Genomic DNA, 14,968 nt, shown 5'->3' with positions numbered 1-14,968 from the left:
AGAGAGCCAGGTAAGAGAGGAATACCAGATTGAAATTTCGAATAGATTCTCGGCTTTAGAAGATTCGGAGTGCACTAGTGTTGAGGATACCTGGATTAAAATTAGAGATAACATTAAATTTTCAACAAAAGAAAAATTGGGACACGCGGAAATACGTAGGAACAAACCATGGTACGACCAGGAATGCATTAAACTAACAGAGAATAGAAATCAGACAAAATTACGCTGGCTACAAAATCCGAATGAAATAACTACACAAAACTTCGCAGATATCAGGCGGGAAACTTCCAAAACTTTTAGAACAAAGAGACGCGATTTTTTGAAAGCTAAAATTAAGGAACTTGAAGATAATAGTAAAAATAAAAACATCCGGGACATATATAAAGGGATCAGCAAATTTAAGAAAGGCTATCAACCTCGTGCTTATATATTAAAGAAATCTGACGGTACAGTTCTCACTGATACGGATAGCATCTTGAATAGATAAAAAGATTTCTTTAACGATTTGCTTCACACGCAGCCAAAAACTAATGTGCGTGGAGAAAAGGAGATACACACCGCAGAACCGTATATTCCAGAACCCAACCGAATAGAAGTAGAAACCGCTATAAAGGAATTAAAGAAACACAAATCTCCGGGTGTAGATGAAATTCCGGCTGAGTTAATTTTAGCTGGAGGCGAAAAATTGTGGAACAAGATACACAAACTCATTCTCCTTACCTGGAACAAGGAAGAATTGCCACAAGAGTGGAAAGAAGCAATCATTGTTCCAATTCACAAGAAATGCGAGAAAACTGACTGTAATAGTTATCGAGGCATTTCTCTTCTGTCAACATCCTATTAAAATCCTTTCAAATATTCTATTAGCAAGATTGACTCCATACGCAGATGAAATTATTGGAGATTATCAGTACGGGTTTACACGAAATCGATCAACTATCGACCAAATATTTAGCATTCGCCAAATACTCCAAAAAAAAAAAAAAAAAAAAAAAGGAATACAATACCCCGGTACATCAACTATTTATTGATTTTAGAAAGGCGTACGACTCGGCTAGGAGAGAAACATTATACAACGTTCTTACAGAACTTGGAGTCGTCAAGTCTAGGACGCTTAGGTGGGCAGGACATATAGCTAGGATGGAAGAAAGTAGAAACGCTTTCAAAGTGTCAACTGGAAGACCAATCGGAGAACGACCATTACGAAGACCAAGGCGCAGATGGGAGGACAATATTAAGATGGATCTCGCAGAAATTGGAATACAAAGTAGAAACTGGATGCAGTTAGCTAAGGATAGAAGCCAGTGGAGAGCTTTTGTGAACGCGGCATTGAACCTCCGGGTTCCATAGGCCATAGAGTTAGTTAGTTAGTTAAGGACTTCAAAATACTTGACGAGAAGGCACTAAAACACACCTTTCTTTCGCAACCACATATCGATGTAAACGAGCTTTCTCAATCTCGTATTGTATGAAAAAGAAATACAGAAATCGGTTTGACATGCAGAATGATTTTCGAGTAAAAGTGTCAAGTATCGAACGACTCTAAGGACAGATTCCACTTATCGCACTAGGAATTAAAACTGTTTGGTCTGTTTTTCATAAAATAAATATGTAATTCCCAAGCGTAGTCCTAGAGTCCTACTTTAAATATTGTGTGTATAATAAAACATCATTATTTGCAATGTTGCCTTATACTGTATAACTGTTTTGTGACTGGCCGCCAACTTACAAAACACTAGACTAAATTAATAAAAATAAAGATTAAGCTTAGGTTTAGGTAATAATGATGTTCAATTCAGTAAGTGTTCATTAGAATATTAATTTATGACTTGAAATCGGTTTGAGATTTTAGGGGGTCGGCGATATCTTGGCGAAGGTATGAAGGGGTCCTCAAAAAATAATTTATTGGGAACCACTGGTCTAAAGCGAAGACCTAACCTAACCTTAGGTGGACTTAGCCAATATTAGAAAAAAGGAAGAAACGAAGCTAATGTAACTACAATCCATGGAATGCAGAGAATCAGTTCTTCATCATTCTGGCCACATGACACGTTCACCTGACCGTCTAGATTTGATTATCCTAACAATGTTTGATAAATGGTATAAATTACGCAGTTCCTCGATGTAAAGTTTCTGCTATTCCATCGTTCTTTGGTACCAAACGGGTACAAGGTAAGATTTAGAGTTTTAATTCTCAAATACTTTAATTCTTCATTCTTCTCTTGAAGTAATCGACCATGTTTGCTAAACATACATCACAACAGACATAATTATCATTTTACATATTTTGAGCTTCAAATTCTTGAAAACAGTTCGCGAAGACGAAGATTTTGGTCTGAATAATAACACGAATTCCCTACTTTCAGTTGACATTTAATTTCTTCGTGGATGTGATTTTGATCTGTTGCTATTGATCCTAGATATTAAAAAAAAAAAAAAAAAATCGAAAGTATTATTAGTATTTTGACGTTTCAGGCCATTAACCAAAGGTGATGTAAGTACATGAAAGTGTATTAAAATAAGTGTAGTAGGTCACTACATGTTTTATGTTAAAAAGCCACATTTGTTGTCATTATTTCTATGCAACACTATTCTTAACTTGAATCCCGATACCAACATACGAACCTATTTTCGTTTCGTAACAGTTTTTCTGTTCATTTTAATTAACTTCTACTTTACTGGTAGTCACCTTCAGAAACTCAAAGCATTGGTTAATTTAGTTTTGTTTATTTTAATGCCCATGGTCCTGCATTCACCCTTGGTTATGGTACTCTTTTCTAATAAATGAACTCAAGGAGTGATTTTAATCCCGCTAAAAGCAGATCTTGTCTCATATTACCTCGATTCTAAATTGGACACTAAACTTCAAATAATAAATTTTAAAAAAAATAGTTTTTACAGGCCAAATTACTGGCATGTTTGTAATAAATATTTATCAAGAAGAATTCTGAGTATAATCCTTCAGTTTTAGGTTAATATTTTGGGAGGAAAAGACATGAGTATTGGAGAAAGTGGGAGCTGAATTTCCTCCTACTTGTAGTACGACTGTAACGAAATGAATTCAAACAATGAAAATTCAGGGCTTTTGGGTTACCTTGACAGTGTGCTAATCAAACCCCTTTGGTAGAGACTTAAAGAGTGCGGTTGCTAGGGAGCAGACTTGGTAGCGTAGTGGTTAGCACATGAGCACAATAAGCCTCAAATCTGGGTTCAATTCCTAGTTCAATCGTAGCGTTCTCACTCTTTGAATTTCATTTTTGAGAAAATATATTTTTTCTTTCATTAATCCTATAATATGAAAAGATCTAATTCTTCATCATGAAACATTAAGAGTACCATAAAATATGTCCTATTTTAATGAGAAATTAATCCATATTCTCCGTTTATTAGTATCTGCAAAACTTTCATATATTTTAAAACATTTGCCCAAAAACTAATAAACATTGGATATATGAGCAATTTGATGGTACGCAAATGGAATATATACTATTTTGTAGTTATCATTTTAAATATTCTTTTCCTGTTATTTCCGAAAAAAAAAATTGTTATTTACTGTATGATATATACTTGTTTTGTTAAGAATACTGGATTTAATATCTCAAAATAATGGTCGTAATAGATATATGAAAACACTGACGTTTTTTCTTTCTTTAAATGTTTGTTATTTGCGTTCAGTCAAAACTATGGTATTAATGTATGAATGCATGTCTGTTTCAGTAATTGGAAATGAAATTTTGAAGGGACAAGTAAAGGACACAAATTCTCTTTTTATTGCTAAAGGATTTCATGAACTTGGTGTGAAATTGGAAAAGGTAAGAATTAAAAAGAAATGTTATTAATTAGTTGGCATATGGTTCAATCTTGGAATTTGATCATCCAACGAAACGCATAAAAAAAATCAAAGAAATTAAGAGAAAAAAGAAAACTCAATCTAATGTATATTTCTTTTTTGTGAGTACAAGAACATCCTTATTGTAAAGAAGCATTTTAAGCTTGTGTAACTTACAACAGTTGCACAATTTATATCGGACCGATTTTGAAGAATACGTATCTTACGGGAAACCTTGGCTCCACCGCTGATGATATTCTATTAGACGTCTAGCGCTATGGTTTATCGCCGAATTTCAAACTCCATTGGAGTGAACTCCAGGAAAGCACGAGCAGAAAAATCGGTCCCACTCCTCCCTGAAAACTTTTCATATACCAGTGAGGGTGTGGAACGCCGATGTTTAGTGAAATCAACAGGTCAGAACCGCAGAAATCCATTGAACTAACATCGGAGCTTTTGCAAGAGTATTTTGAAATGGAATGATACGAATTCCTCATTCCATTTCGTGATAGAAACGAAGCGATGTTCTGGCAGTGACTTTTCAATAGTATTTTCACCTGGTTGGCGTCCGCACCATATAATTGTGAGATATTAATCGAAACACAGTTGTAATAATGAATTCATGGAAAAATCTTGTATTGACTTCTACATTTTCAACAACGTTGCATGTCAGGAACTTCACTTAATAATTAAATCATGTAAGAGCCATAAACCCGTGCTGGAAACATTTCCGGCACTGACGAACGAAGTTACAGCAGCCCTTGGCATCGCTGTCACGGTATATGGCCACCAGCACTGAGGTGGATGTATGCCTCATCTATTGTCTGCCATTTGGATCCCACCCGGTACTTTTTATACACTCTCATGGCGTTCGTTTTTCGTTCTGCAATGTGGCGCGGGAAAAGATCTAAGCAGACGTTACGGCTCAATCGGAAATGCTTACGAATGGGTGTGTTCACAGTTGATGGTGCCGAATTCAATTGCCAGTTTATCTCATGTTGGGTCGGTGGATTTTCCTGGCACGCCAGTTAGCAAATCCCCTGCAGCATTGTGGATGTTACTTTCCTGATGCACTCTTCCTTATAATTTTCCTGGGCGACTGTTTTGCGACGGGCTCCTGGCTTGTGTAGCAGGACATAATAACTTTCGCAGTTGCCACCTCGAGTGTGAACTCATTCTTTCGATGTTGTTTCACTATGAGTATGTAGGAAAAACGAACAGTAATCACAAGGCAATGATATATCTTTCCAGTGACAGTTTAATTTTTGTGGCATTTTCAGAATTGTCCAGTATTGTAGCTTTATCACAAATGATAGATAAGAACGTATTCAGATTATTATATGCACGTGGTAATTACAAATATCCTGGAATCATTTATTTATTTTAGACATATACATACTGAGTGGCAATGTACATCTTCAGGGAAATACTACTTTGCATATACGTGTATTTCCATAGTTAGAGGTTTGTTGGAAGCTTGGAAAATGAAATCAATGCTTATTTACAGATGATAGCTATAAAATACATATTGAATACTTAATGATAGAAATATCTTACCTTGTTACTAGAGAGAGAGAGAGACATTCATTTCTTTTCGTTGCTCTGGCAACATTTAAGGATGAATGAATGAATGAATGAATTTATCAATGTCATAAATTGCGCTACTAGGCTGTAACATGTAGATGGGTTCTTCGCTTTCAGTGGAGGCCAGTTTCTTATTAGAAATAAGTAAGTTCAATCTTTACTTCAAATATTATATAAAGTTACCTCTTGAAAACAGACGTTATAAGAGTGGACAGGTGTTTCACTTTCGTGAACGACGAGTAAATGTCTTTCACCTATTCGTAATAAAGTAGCTGGTATACACTTAGAAAAATTCTAGTTAATTTGAACGATAACTTATCTATCGAGTGACCTTGTAAAATTTATATTTTGAAACGAATCTTGAGTGTATTTTGCTTTAATCTGTAAATTCCGGCATAATAAATTGAGTATATTTAATTTTTAAAGCTATGTTTGGTATGAAAAAATATCCTGCTAATAATTGATATAGTTCAGTCCTTTGTTACTAGCTCAGAATTAAATCGAAATTCTTGCACTAGTTTTCAGCGCCTCGAGATGAAACTTTCCAAAGGAAAATAAACATAAGCACAAATATAAGTATTCGTCTGCCTCGCAAACGACATATAATTGAATTATTCACTTTGTTTATCTGAACATTTATTTTAAAGTGTAATTTGAAGATATAGGAGAGTGATAATTATAAAAAGAATTACGAAGAATAAGCTAGAAGGAATAACGGGAATAAGTAGAAACAAATGTAAATCCGCCTAAAAATGTAAAGGTTTTTTGATTACATAAGAAAGAAAAAAAAGCTTTAGAAGGTTTGTAGAATAAATTTCAAACCATACGTTGAAACCTCACGCTTGAGAATATTTGAAGCTTCCAAATGGGTACAAGCCATTTGGACTTCTTAATATATAATTTCATTATCATCGAAATACCTGTCTGCCGTTAATATAATTAAATGATTACTATTACATTCATTTTTTTTTTTCTCTTGACTTACTGAATTGGCCATCTCTGTGTTTATATGAGCATGCATGGTAACTGTCTAGCAAGAATATTGTACTGTGTGCGTTAAAATTTCGCAGAAGTTTGTTATTAAGGTACGATGTGGAGTGTCATATTTCGCTGACGAATTATATTTATGTAAAATAAATGTAAACTTAACATTTTCTGTTGCTGCTAACCCAATCTCTGCGGCAGGTTGTAATTACGAACCTGGGACTATTCATTGTTATATTCCAAGGTCAGAGTTAAAGAAGCACTTTTATGTGTTTATTTTACATTATGTTTAATACATGCAAGTAAATAGATTAATTGGGTTTGAAAACCTGTCTAAATTATATTAACCAGTTACTTACTCTGAAAAGTTCTAAATGAATATAACAGTACAAAAATATATATTATTTTATCCTTTATATGTGTGAATTTTTCTTAATTTCCATTTTCAAATTTTTTGACGTCTTTTTCGATGTGCTGGTTTAGAAGAAAACCCGAATCAACTTCGAAGACTTCAGAATATTTAGAAGTGGAATTCAATTAGAGAAAAGAAGAAAAAAAAATTGAACGGATGAAGGGTAAAATAAAATACAGCTTTATACACATTTAGATAGTGCGTTAAAGCAACATTAAAATATTAACATTTTATCTAAACTCTTATATTGTTTTCCTTTCGTAAATGATATTGCTTTATCTAGCAGGAACGTGTAAAACAATGTTTTAATATATAATTACTAGTAAATCTCCAAGGCATATTTATAAAATTAATTCACTTTGCAACCGCTGCTATGCGTTTCATTTATAAAATCATATCTTCTTTATTTCGGCTTTCACTGGGGCCTTGGACACAATCTTTCGTCCGTAAGCAGAAGGAGTAATTAACCATGTTTTTTCTGTATTTTTATCTTGTAATAAAAGAGAAAAGTAACATTACAAGCATTCTGAGATAATATGTCAGTACAAGTATTCTGAGAAGCACTACTGTATGCTTTGATCCCTGAAGACATTTTTTTTTAAATGAAAAAAGTTAATTACAAACAAGATTTTTGTACATCTATGAACAGAAAATTAAATTAATTCTAAGTGACAAGGCAACATGCACAAAGAAGTGGACTTGCTACATAAGAACAAATCACCTCATTGAGATTACTTCAATTTCTCGGAAGTGAATGAACATTATTCCAGGTGCCAAAACGTATAATAGTGCTTTGCAGAATACTTTTTCCTTCTTTGTTTTGTTAAATGACGAACATACATTAAGAAAAAAAAAAACGGCTTCTGGTTTACGGGCGGAGTGATAGGGTCGAAGCACCCTGTGCGGGTCGAAATTTAGAAGATGTGAATTTATAAATAAAACGCAGGTGCAAGTTGAGATCATATTTTATGTTTTAAAATATCTGAAATAAATAAAATTGTCATTATTATTATGTTTCCCTTCCTTTTTCATAGATATCTGTAATTCCAGACGATGTTGAAGCTATTAGTAAAGAAGTAAAATTATTTTCAAGTATGTTCCACTATGTTCTCACTTCTGGCGGAATAGGCCCAACACATGATGACGTTACATATGAAGGTATTCTTAATTTCAAGCCTTTAAGTTAATAAGGATTTAGATTAGGTTGTACTTCTTTAAATTGCTTGGACGCTCGATTTTAGTAGCAATGTAGTTGAAGAAGGGGGATTATTTCACATGCTGAAAGAGTTTCTTTTTGTAGATTTCTTATACAAATATTTGAACGAGGCCTCTCTATGTTTATTTTAAGACGTTTCAAATAATATCAATTTGCTTAAACAGAAAAGAACTTAACCATGTAAAGTTTCAAAATTACGTCGTGGTTTTGTGAATTAAGATGTTGTGAATTGCGTATGATTAACATTATTGTCTGCCAATTGCTGTAGTGCAGATGCGAAATAAAAAAAGAATATGATATCATCAAATTAATCTGGAATGCTCTCAGTTAATGTTCAATGTAATACAATATTTTAACATTACGCGAAACATGTTACTCAACCTAAAGCTGGACATGGAGATTCCTCGTGACTATTTGGTTTCGCCACGCCTTCGGTGCTGGAGGGAAAATATTCCCGATTCCACAGACTTGGAAAATCAGAGAATGTCAGGAAATTTGACTTTTGTTAGAGGAAATCAGGGAAATTATTGAAAAGCTTTTAAATGTCAGGGAAACCAAATACTCGCTCTCAGTAATGAAGGTAACTTTGAAGTAATAAGGTTATTTGGGATTTAGAAATTATGCAACACAACAATATTGCAATGTTCTACACGTGGTGGCTGGCTGTAAATAACTTCAGATAACCACGAAGAAGATGTCGTCGTCCATTGTCAATAATCGTCAAGTAACGAAGATCAATGAAGTCAGCAACATTTCAGAATAAAAGGAACCATAACACCACAGAAGGCATCGTCTTCACCGATTGATCAACACTTCCACTCTTTAGGACGCCTGATCTTTGAGAGATCCTTCGCTTGGAAGTCTCATCTTCGCAATAACGTCACCACTGAAAGATGAAACAATTTGTAACAAAGTCTAGTACTACTGAGGAAGAATGTTCTAGTAAATATTCGAAATATTTAGCACATACCATTGATTTGGTTTGTTACAGAAAAATACAAGTGAGTAAAATGGATCAAATGTAGGTCAATATGCTTTACGTTCAATTAGCAATAATATCTGGTTACTTAATCGATAACAAGTGACCAGCTACTGTCGAGAGTACCAGTCTTTAAATTAAGAGGTTGCTTATTGTTCTGCTCGTTCACTTTCAACGATCCGTAAAGTAGATATAACGGTTTTAACTACCAGTGATTTGGCAACATTTTAAGTAGTCATTTGTTTCAAATTGTGATTGGAGAATATATCGTCAAAAACTCAAGTAATTCCTCGTCAGTAACAAAAATTCCGTTTTTATGCAGATTGGTATTCACCTCTGCTGATTCCTTGTAACAATTTTACTTATATGTTACCTTCCTATACCATTCCGTATTGTGTAAATAATATTTTTTTTTAAAAATAAATAAGCTCTTTTAAAAAGAACTAACGTTTCTCCTTTCTTTTTCAGGTATTGCCTCAGCTTTCGGTGAAAAGTTGGTTTACCACCCTCACATAGTTAGCCTGGTTCAAGACTATTTTAAAACAACAGATGAGACATCTCCTGCGATGAAACTAGCTCATGTAAGAGATTTCAGGTATACTGTATTATAATATATCACATTATATATTTACGTTGAGTTTCTTTAAAAAATAAACAATAAAATGAAATAATCGTTTCGATAAAAGACAGCAACAGAGAATACACATTGAATTTTCTTTACCAGTAATTAGTGACTGCTAAAGTTACTAGTAACTCGGTGGGAGATGACGTTTATGTCACTAAGAAGGAAAACAAAATGAATTTTCTGATAACATATAGCTATCGGCTTTGAAACTATTGTGCTGCCAAAATGTCTTGAGCCGTGGCAAAAATGTGAACTAAAGCTCACACCCTAACACACCCACGCGTTGAGCCAATAAGGGTTCAGCTGTTGCTAAGCGAGAGAAAGCGAGTGGAATTCCTTCAGCCGACAGCAGCGCTTGCTACGGAAGACTAGGGATCAAGTCAATGTAGCATATCTTTAGCTGAATTGCGCTGTCAGACGCTGTTACATGATGGCAAGTGAAAATTTCATTTTGCAACTAAGGTGAATAAATTTGAGTGTTTAACTATAGAAATAACAACATAGATCTGCTATGGTGCTAATCATTATTCTTCCCAGCTAGTATAAAGAAATAATAATAAGTAAATAAATAATCAATGAATAAGTACGATGTTCAACAATTATTTTTCCTGATACAGAAGGAAATTTATATTTCCGCAGAGTTACCCATTAGAGAAATGCACCTCGTACACCTTTTACATGTTGTAAAAAATAAATAAATAAAATTATATATATATATATATATATATATATATATATATATATCGTGATTGGTCAGCAAGCCATTGTTTCACAGCATATGTAACAGACATAATTTTCAAGCTTCTTGCAATTATATGGTTTTAACTTGGGGAGCAAATGAGAGTCATTGGGAACGAGATTTAGGGAGTAGGGAGAATGTACAAGTAACTGAAATCTTGTAGCCTCAATTGCTGCCATTGTGTGGTGACTGCTGTGGACGGGGACATTATGCAAATGCAAGGGGACTTCTCTGCGTAACATGCCACTCCTTTTTTCTTTGTTGGCTGGCTGTAATTTGTGATTTTCTTTGTGTAATAATGTACCGTGGTAATGTGTTTGTATTCAAGAAGTCATTGAGGAGAACCCCTTTGGCACCCCAAAACACATTGGCCACAACTTACCAGCGGATAATTGGGCTTTGAAATGAAATCTTTGAGTTTTATGTCCCATGGTTATACTGGTTAGGCTAAAGGAGACGGAATTGGGCTTTGAATTTCCGGGAAGACGGAGATTCTTTGTGCCGACACTGCGTGCTTTGCTATTTCCGGTTCAAAATGGTGTACCCATGTCGCATCAAAGTTATGTATGTAGTAATAAAGTTCTCAGGATTCCATTTGTACAGGGCTAAATTGATATCTGATGCACGCACCCTTTCGCACTTTTGATCCACAGTTCACATTTTTGGGATTATCTGGCAGGCGTTTCTTCTTTTCAATTCTTTAAGTTTTCTTGCGTACACTCTGATGTAGGAGGAGAGGAACAGCACTACTTGCATGTTCAGAACTTCGCCTGCCACAACGGAATTCACGTGACCAGTTTTTTATATCTTGATAGGAGGGCCCACTCTTACCCACCACATGGATGAACACCGTGTGCGTGGTTTTTCTCGGTGTTCTCCCATTTCCTCCCACTTTCTTCATTCCACCATTTCATTCATCACTCATCATCACCGTCTCCTTTAGCCTAACCGGCATAACCGTGGGACGTAAAACTCAAAGATTTCATTTCATTTTTTCTTACCCACCACACTACCAGAGTGTATCTCTGTCAGTGTTAGGCCTTTCATGTGGGAATATTTGATCACTTGCACCTGCACCTGACGCATTTGCTACCTACGAAACACAAGGGAACACAGCCAGTGTCAATGACATTGCCTAGTACTTTGCACAAGTACTTCTAAAGCTTCAAGAGTACAACATATCACAAGCACAGTATTTTTGTTCAGCTCCTTATAAATCAGAAACTGTAATTGTTGAACGCTCCTCGTACTGCTTTCCATAAACTATTATACAATGCTTATATATATGTATATATAAAGATAAGCAACAGAAAAACGAATAGAGAGATTCCATGCCACGTTCCGAGCCAAATAATGTTGCAAGGTAAAACTCACCAGTTGAAACAAATGAAATGAAATCTGGTGAGAAATGGGAGAACTCCAAGAAAACCCACGGGGATGATGTTGTCCACCATAAACTCACATGGCCTCAGATCAAACCAAGGACACCTTGCATAGAAGTAAGCACTGTACTACCGAGCCACCATGCTCAAACTCAGTGGATGAGTTTGTCAATAAAATTTCAGGGAGTCTGAGGAGAAAGAGTTAGCGAAGAGAGGAAAACATATCCATATCTAAGAGAATAAAAACAATACGTATTCAGGAAGAATATATAGAAACATAATGTTGCATTTGTACTGTATAGGTAGAACAAGATGCTAATTCGCAGGCAGGCAAACAATTTGAGAGTTTTCAAAATGATTTGGTTGGTTTATTGGTGTTTAGCGTCCCTTTCAGCACCGAGGCTACGTGAAACATGGACCTACAACTTAACGTGGGATCCAAACTTCATGAGCTCCTGCCGGGAATCGTACCGGGGTTTTCTACGCCAAATGCTTATGCTAACCATATTGTAACGATGGAGTTAGTTTTTGAAATGAAAATGTTAAAAAGAAATAAATAAAAGAGAAAGCAGATCAATAGAGTAAGCTGGAGTGCGGGAGCGAAACTAATTACGTGGAAATTAGACCCTATAGTTGGTCTAATGGCTAGTTCGCCTTTGGTGTGCGTGGTTCCGGGTTTAATTCCCAATTGAAGAGCATGAACGCATGGTTTGATTTTTGTGGATACGACAAACAGGGAACGATATTTGGCCAGATATTCCTGGGCTAATGCAACAGTAATGGGACTTTGCAACTACATGTGCCAACAAGTCTACCAGTAGTAGAAGGTTGCTAAGCACATCTCTTCCATCTATTGAATTTACATGTGAATACAGTGAAACTTGTCTATGTTCGCTACCATCGATTCCATTGGAAAGTGGCCAACTTAGACAGGTGCCCAACTTACAGAAAATAAGTGTGATTGGTATATTTTTAGAATAGGATTTCTAGTATTACTTGATTGTAAAATTTTAATAAGCAATGGCACGACAGCTACTTTTAAATAATGTTTATAGAGTAATCAACAATATATAGTACTAGAAAAAATTACTGCAGTATGTTTGATACATGTACATACAGTAGTTAACTACCTCTTGTTAATGAGCTACAAGTGTTTCCCTCGGAGCAAAAGATGTTTTGAGAAAATCTTAAGGGAATTCATATCTCCAAACCTCCACTACCTTTCGATAAGTTGTCAGGTGCCAGTAGTTGACAACTGAGATGGTTAGCTTTAACCTTGAGAATTTTCCGGAATTATTAAAACTCCCCATTGATGAAAGGAGCCGATATAGCTAATGGTTTTACTAAAACAGACAGGGTAAACAAATACGTACAACCGTTTCGTGAATTCCCGTACTTTTTTCTCTTATTCACATCTTCCTTCACCACCCCTTTATCGGGGTAGTGCACTGGCCATTGACTTCCAAGAACAAATCGTGGGAATGCTTCCTTGTCTCCAGTCTCAAATACAGAACATCTGCCTCTCATATGGGAATACGAAAGAGTTAAGAAAATAACAAAACGGTATTTTGCGTGGCCAAGATACGCAGATAAATTTATCATTGTCATCATAGGGTAAACATTGCTTCAATGCAGCCAACCTCCAAGATAGACAGGTAACCAACTTACAGAGTAATAAGTAACGAATGTCTTACGGGAAAATGCAGGTTCAAGACGAACAGGTCAAAATGAGCAGGTGGCCAAATTGGCAGGTTTACTGTATTTTTATGGCCATCTCTATTCAAATCAGTTATCAGGTAATTAAATAACACTCATTTTTTGTGTTTGAATAGCAGGAGGAATAAAGAAGTGAAAAATCCATCTTTGAATTTTTCTGACAAAGATCCTGCAGATCACAGGTGAAGTATATCTACTCTCTCCATTCTCTCTCACTCTCTCTTCATTCTTGAACAGTTTCTCTCTTCATTCTTGAATTCACTTAAAAAGGAGACCATAGTAGATACACAATTTCTTATACAATTTCGAAAATAACGTATAAACAAAGATGAAAATGTAAGGTTCATATTGGGTTTCGTACTGAAACAAAGTGGTCATTGTTTTTGATATATTGCCTATTGCAACGTTAGTTAGCCCCAGACATAATAGGTAACACATAGATGAAAAGTAGATCAATCGAGAGAAACTCCTCGGAGCATTATTAAAATAATATATATATCTAAAATACTTATTTTTTGTTACAGGTCCCAGAATCATCCCAGTTAATCTTCGGAGTGGATGAACATAATGTTAAAAGTAAATTTCCATTGGTTGTCGTGAGGAATGTGTATATTTTCCCTGGTATACCGCACTTGTTACGAAACTCTTTTAGGATAAATAAAAAGGTATTGTATTTGGTGATTTTATGAATATAGTGAATGATAATTGATAAATTTATAAGTACTTGATCTCTTTACTCCGTTACAGATAAGCTAAAATTAATATGATTATCTCACTTACTTTAGATTCTGATTTCTGAAAAATCCTTACATTTTCAGGATTTGGCTCTCCCCAGAAACCGTATTTAGTATCTCTAATTCCCGTAACTACAGGGAGGTCTTTAAAAGAAAGGCTTTTGTTGACACTTCGGAAAAAGCGACTGAGATCTCATGTGGTTGTACCAGGTTATCATAAAATAAGTATCGCTGTTCAGAGAACTCTGGAGACATAAGCACTCGACCAAATGGAAGCAAACTTGGTAGAAATATATTTGGGAACATGCAGAAGCGATTGGTGTAGAAAATGAAATTAGTTCCAATTTTCGCCACCAGAGGTAATTGTGGTGCTGTACAAACCCGAGTAAGTGCTGCATGGAAGAAAAGCAACACTAGTGGTGCTAAATGATAAGAAAGGATGAAATAACCTTTCCAGGTACCAGATACGGGTTTGAGCGCCACTATGTGCCAGAAGTGAATTGGTGATGCAATATTTGCATATTTTTTTCTTCCCACACTCTTTGCCTTGTGATCAGAGGGTCCTGGGTTCGATTCCTGGTGAAGACAGACGTGAGTCGGATTCCATGTTAACCTGTAGGTCCCTCCTTAGAACGTCATCACCACTTCATACGGTACTAGTCACCATGGGTTTTCTTTGCCCAGGGACCTTCTTGTCAAAGACCTGCCTTTGGACAGAACCCGACATCATCATCATCGCCTACAACACATCACTACACCACGGGGTCA

At 35.5% G+C, this 14,968-nt stretch overlaps 1 protein-coding gene across 4 annotated transcripts in view; it reads left to right on the top strand.

The window, feature by feature from the left end:
* LOC145694857 (bifunctional FAD diphosphatase/FAD synthase-like) overlaps positions 1 to 14,968 on the top strand; it is a 51,409-nt gene that overhangs the window by 14,382 nt on the left and 22,059 nt on the right. The window contains exons 1-6 of one of the 4 annotated variants that reach the window (XM_081771555.1): positions 998 to 2,172; positions 3,718 to 3,812; positions 6,881 to 6,972; positions 7,844 to 7,967; positions 9,473 to 9,585; positions 13,991 to 14,131. In XM_081771555.1, coding sequence (XP_081627681.1) covers positions 7,904 to 7,967; positions 9,473 to 9,585; positions 13,991 to 14,131 — 318 coding nt within the window. In that variant the 5' untranslated portion in view covers positions 998 to 2,172; positions 3,718 to 3,812; positions 6,881 to 6,972; positions 7,844 to 7,903. Of the gene's footprint in view, positions 1 to 995; positions 2,173 to 3,717; positions 3,813 to 6,880; positions 6,973 to 7,843; positions 7,968 to 9,472; positions 9,586 to 13,990; positions 14,132 to 14,968 lie in introns of those variants that run through there. The other 3 variants (XM_081771556.1, XM_081771554.1, XM_081771553.1) reach the window with 3 other exon arrangements.

Source organism: Thermobia domestica, chromosome 9 (assembly GCF_964235325.1).
Source record: "Thermobia domestica chromosome 9, izTheDome1.hap1.1, whole genome shotgun sequence".
NCBI lineage: Eukaryota > Metazoa > Arthropoda > Insecta > Zygentoma > Lepismatidae > Thermobia > Thermobia domestica.
The sequence above is the reverse complement of the archived record's forward strand: the minus strand, read 5'-3'. Positions and strand labels throughout refer to the sequence as shown.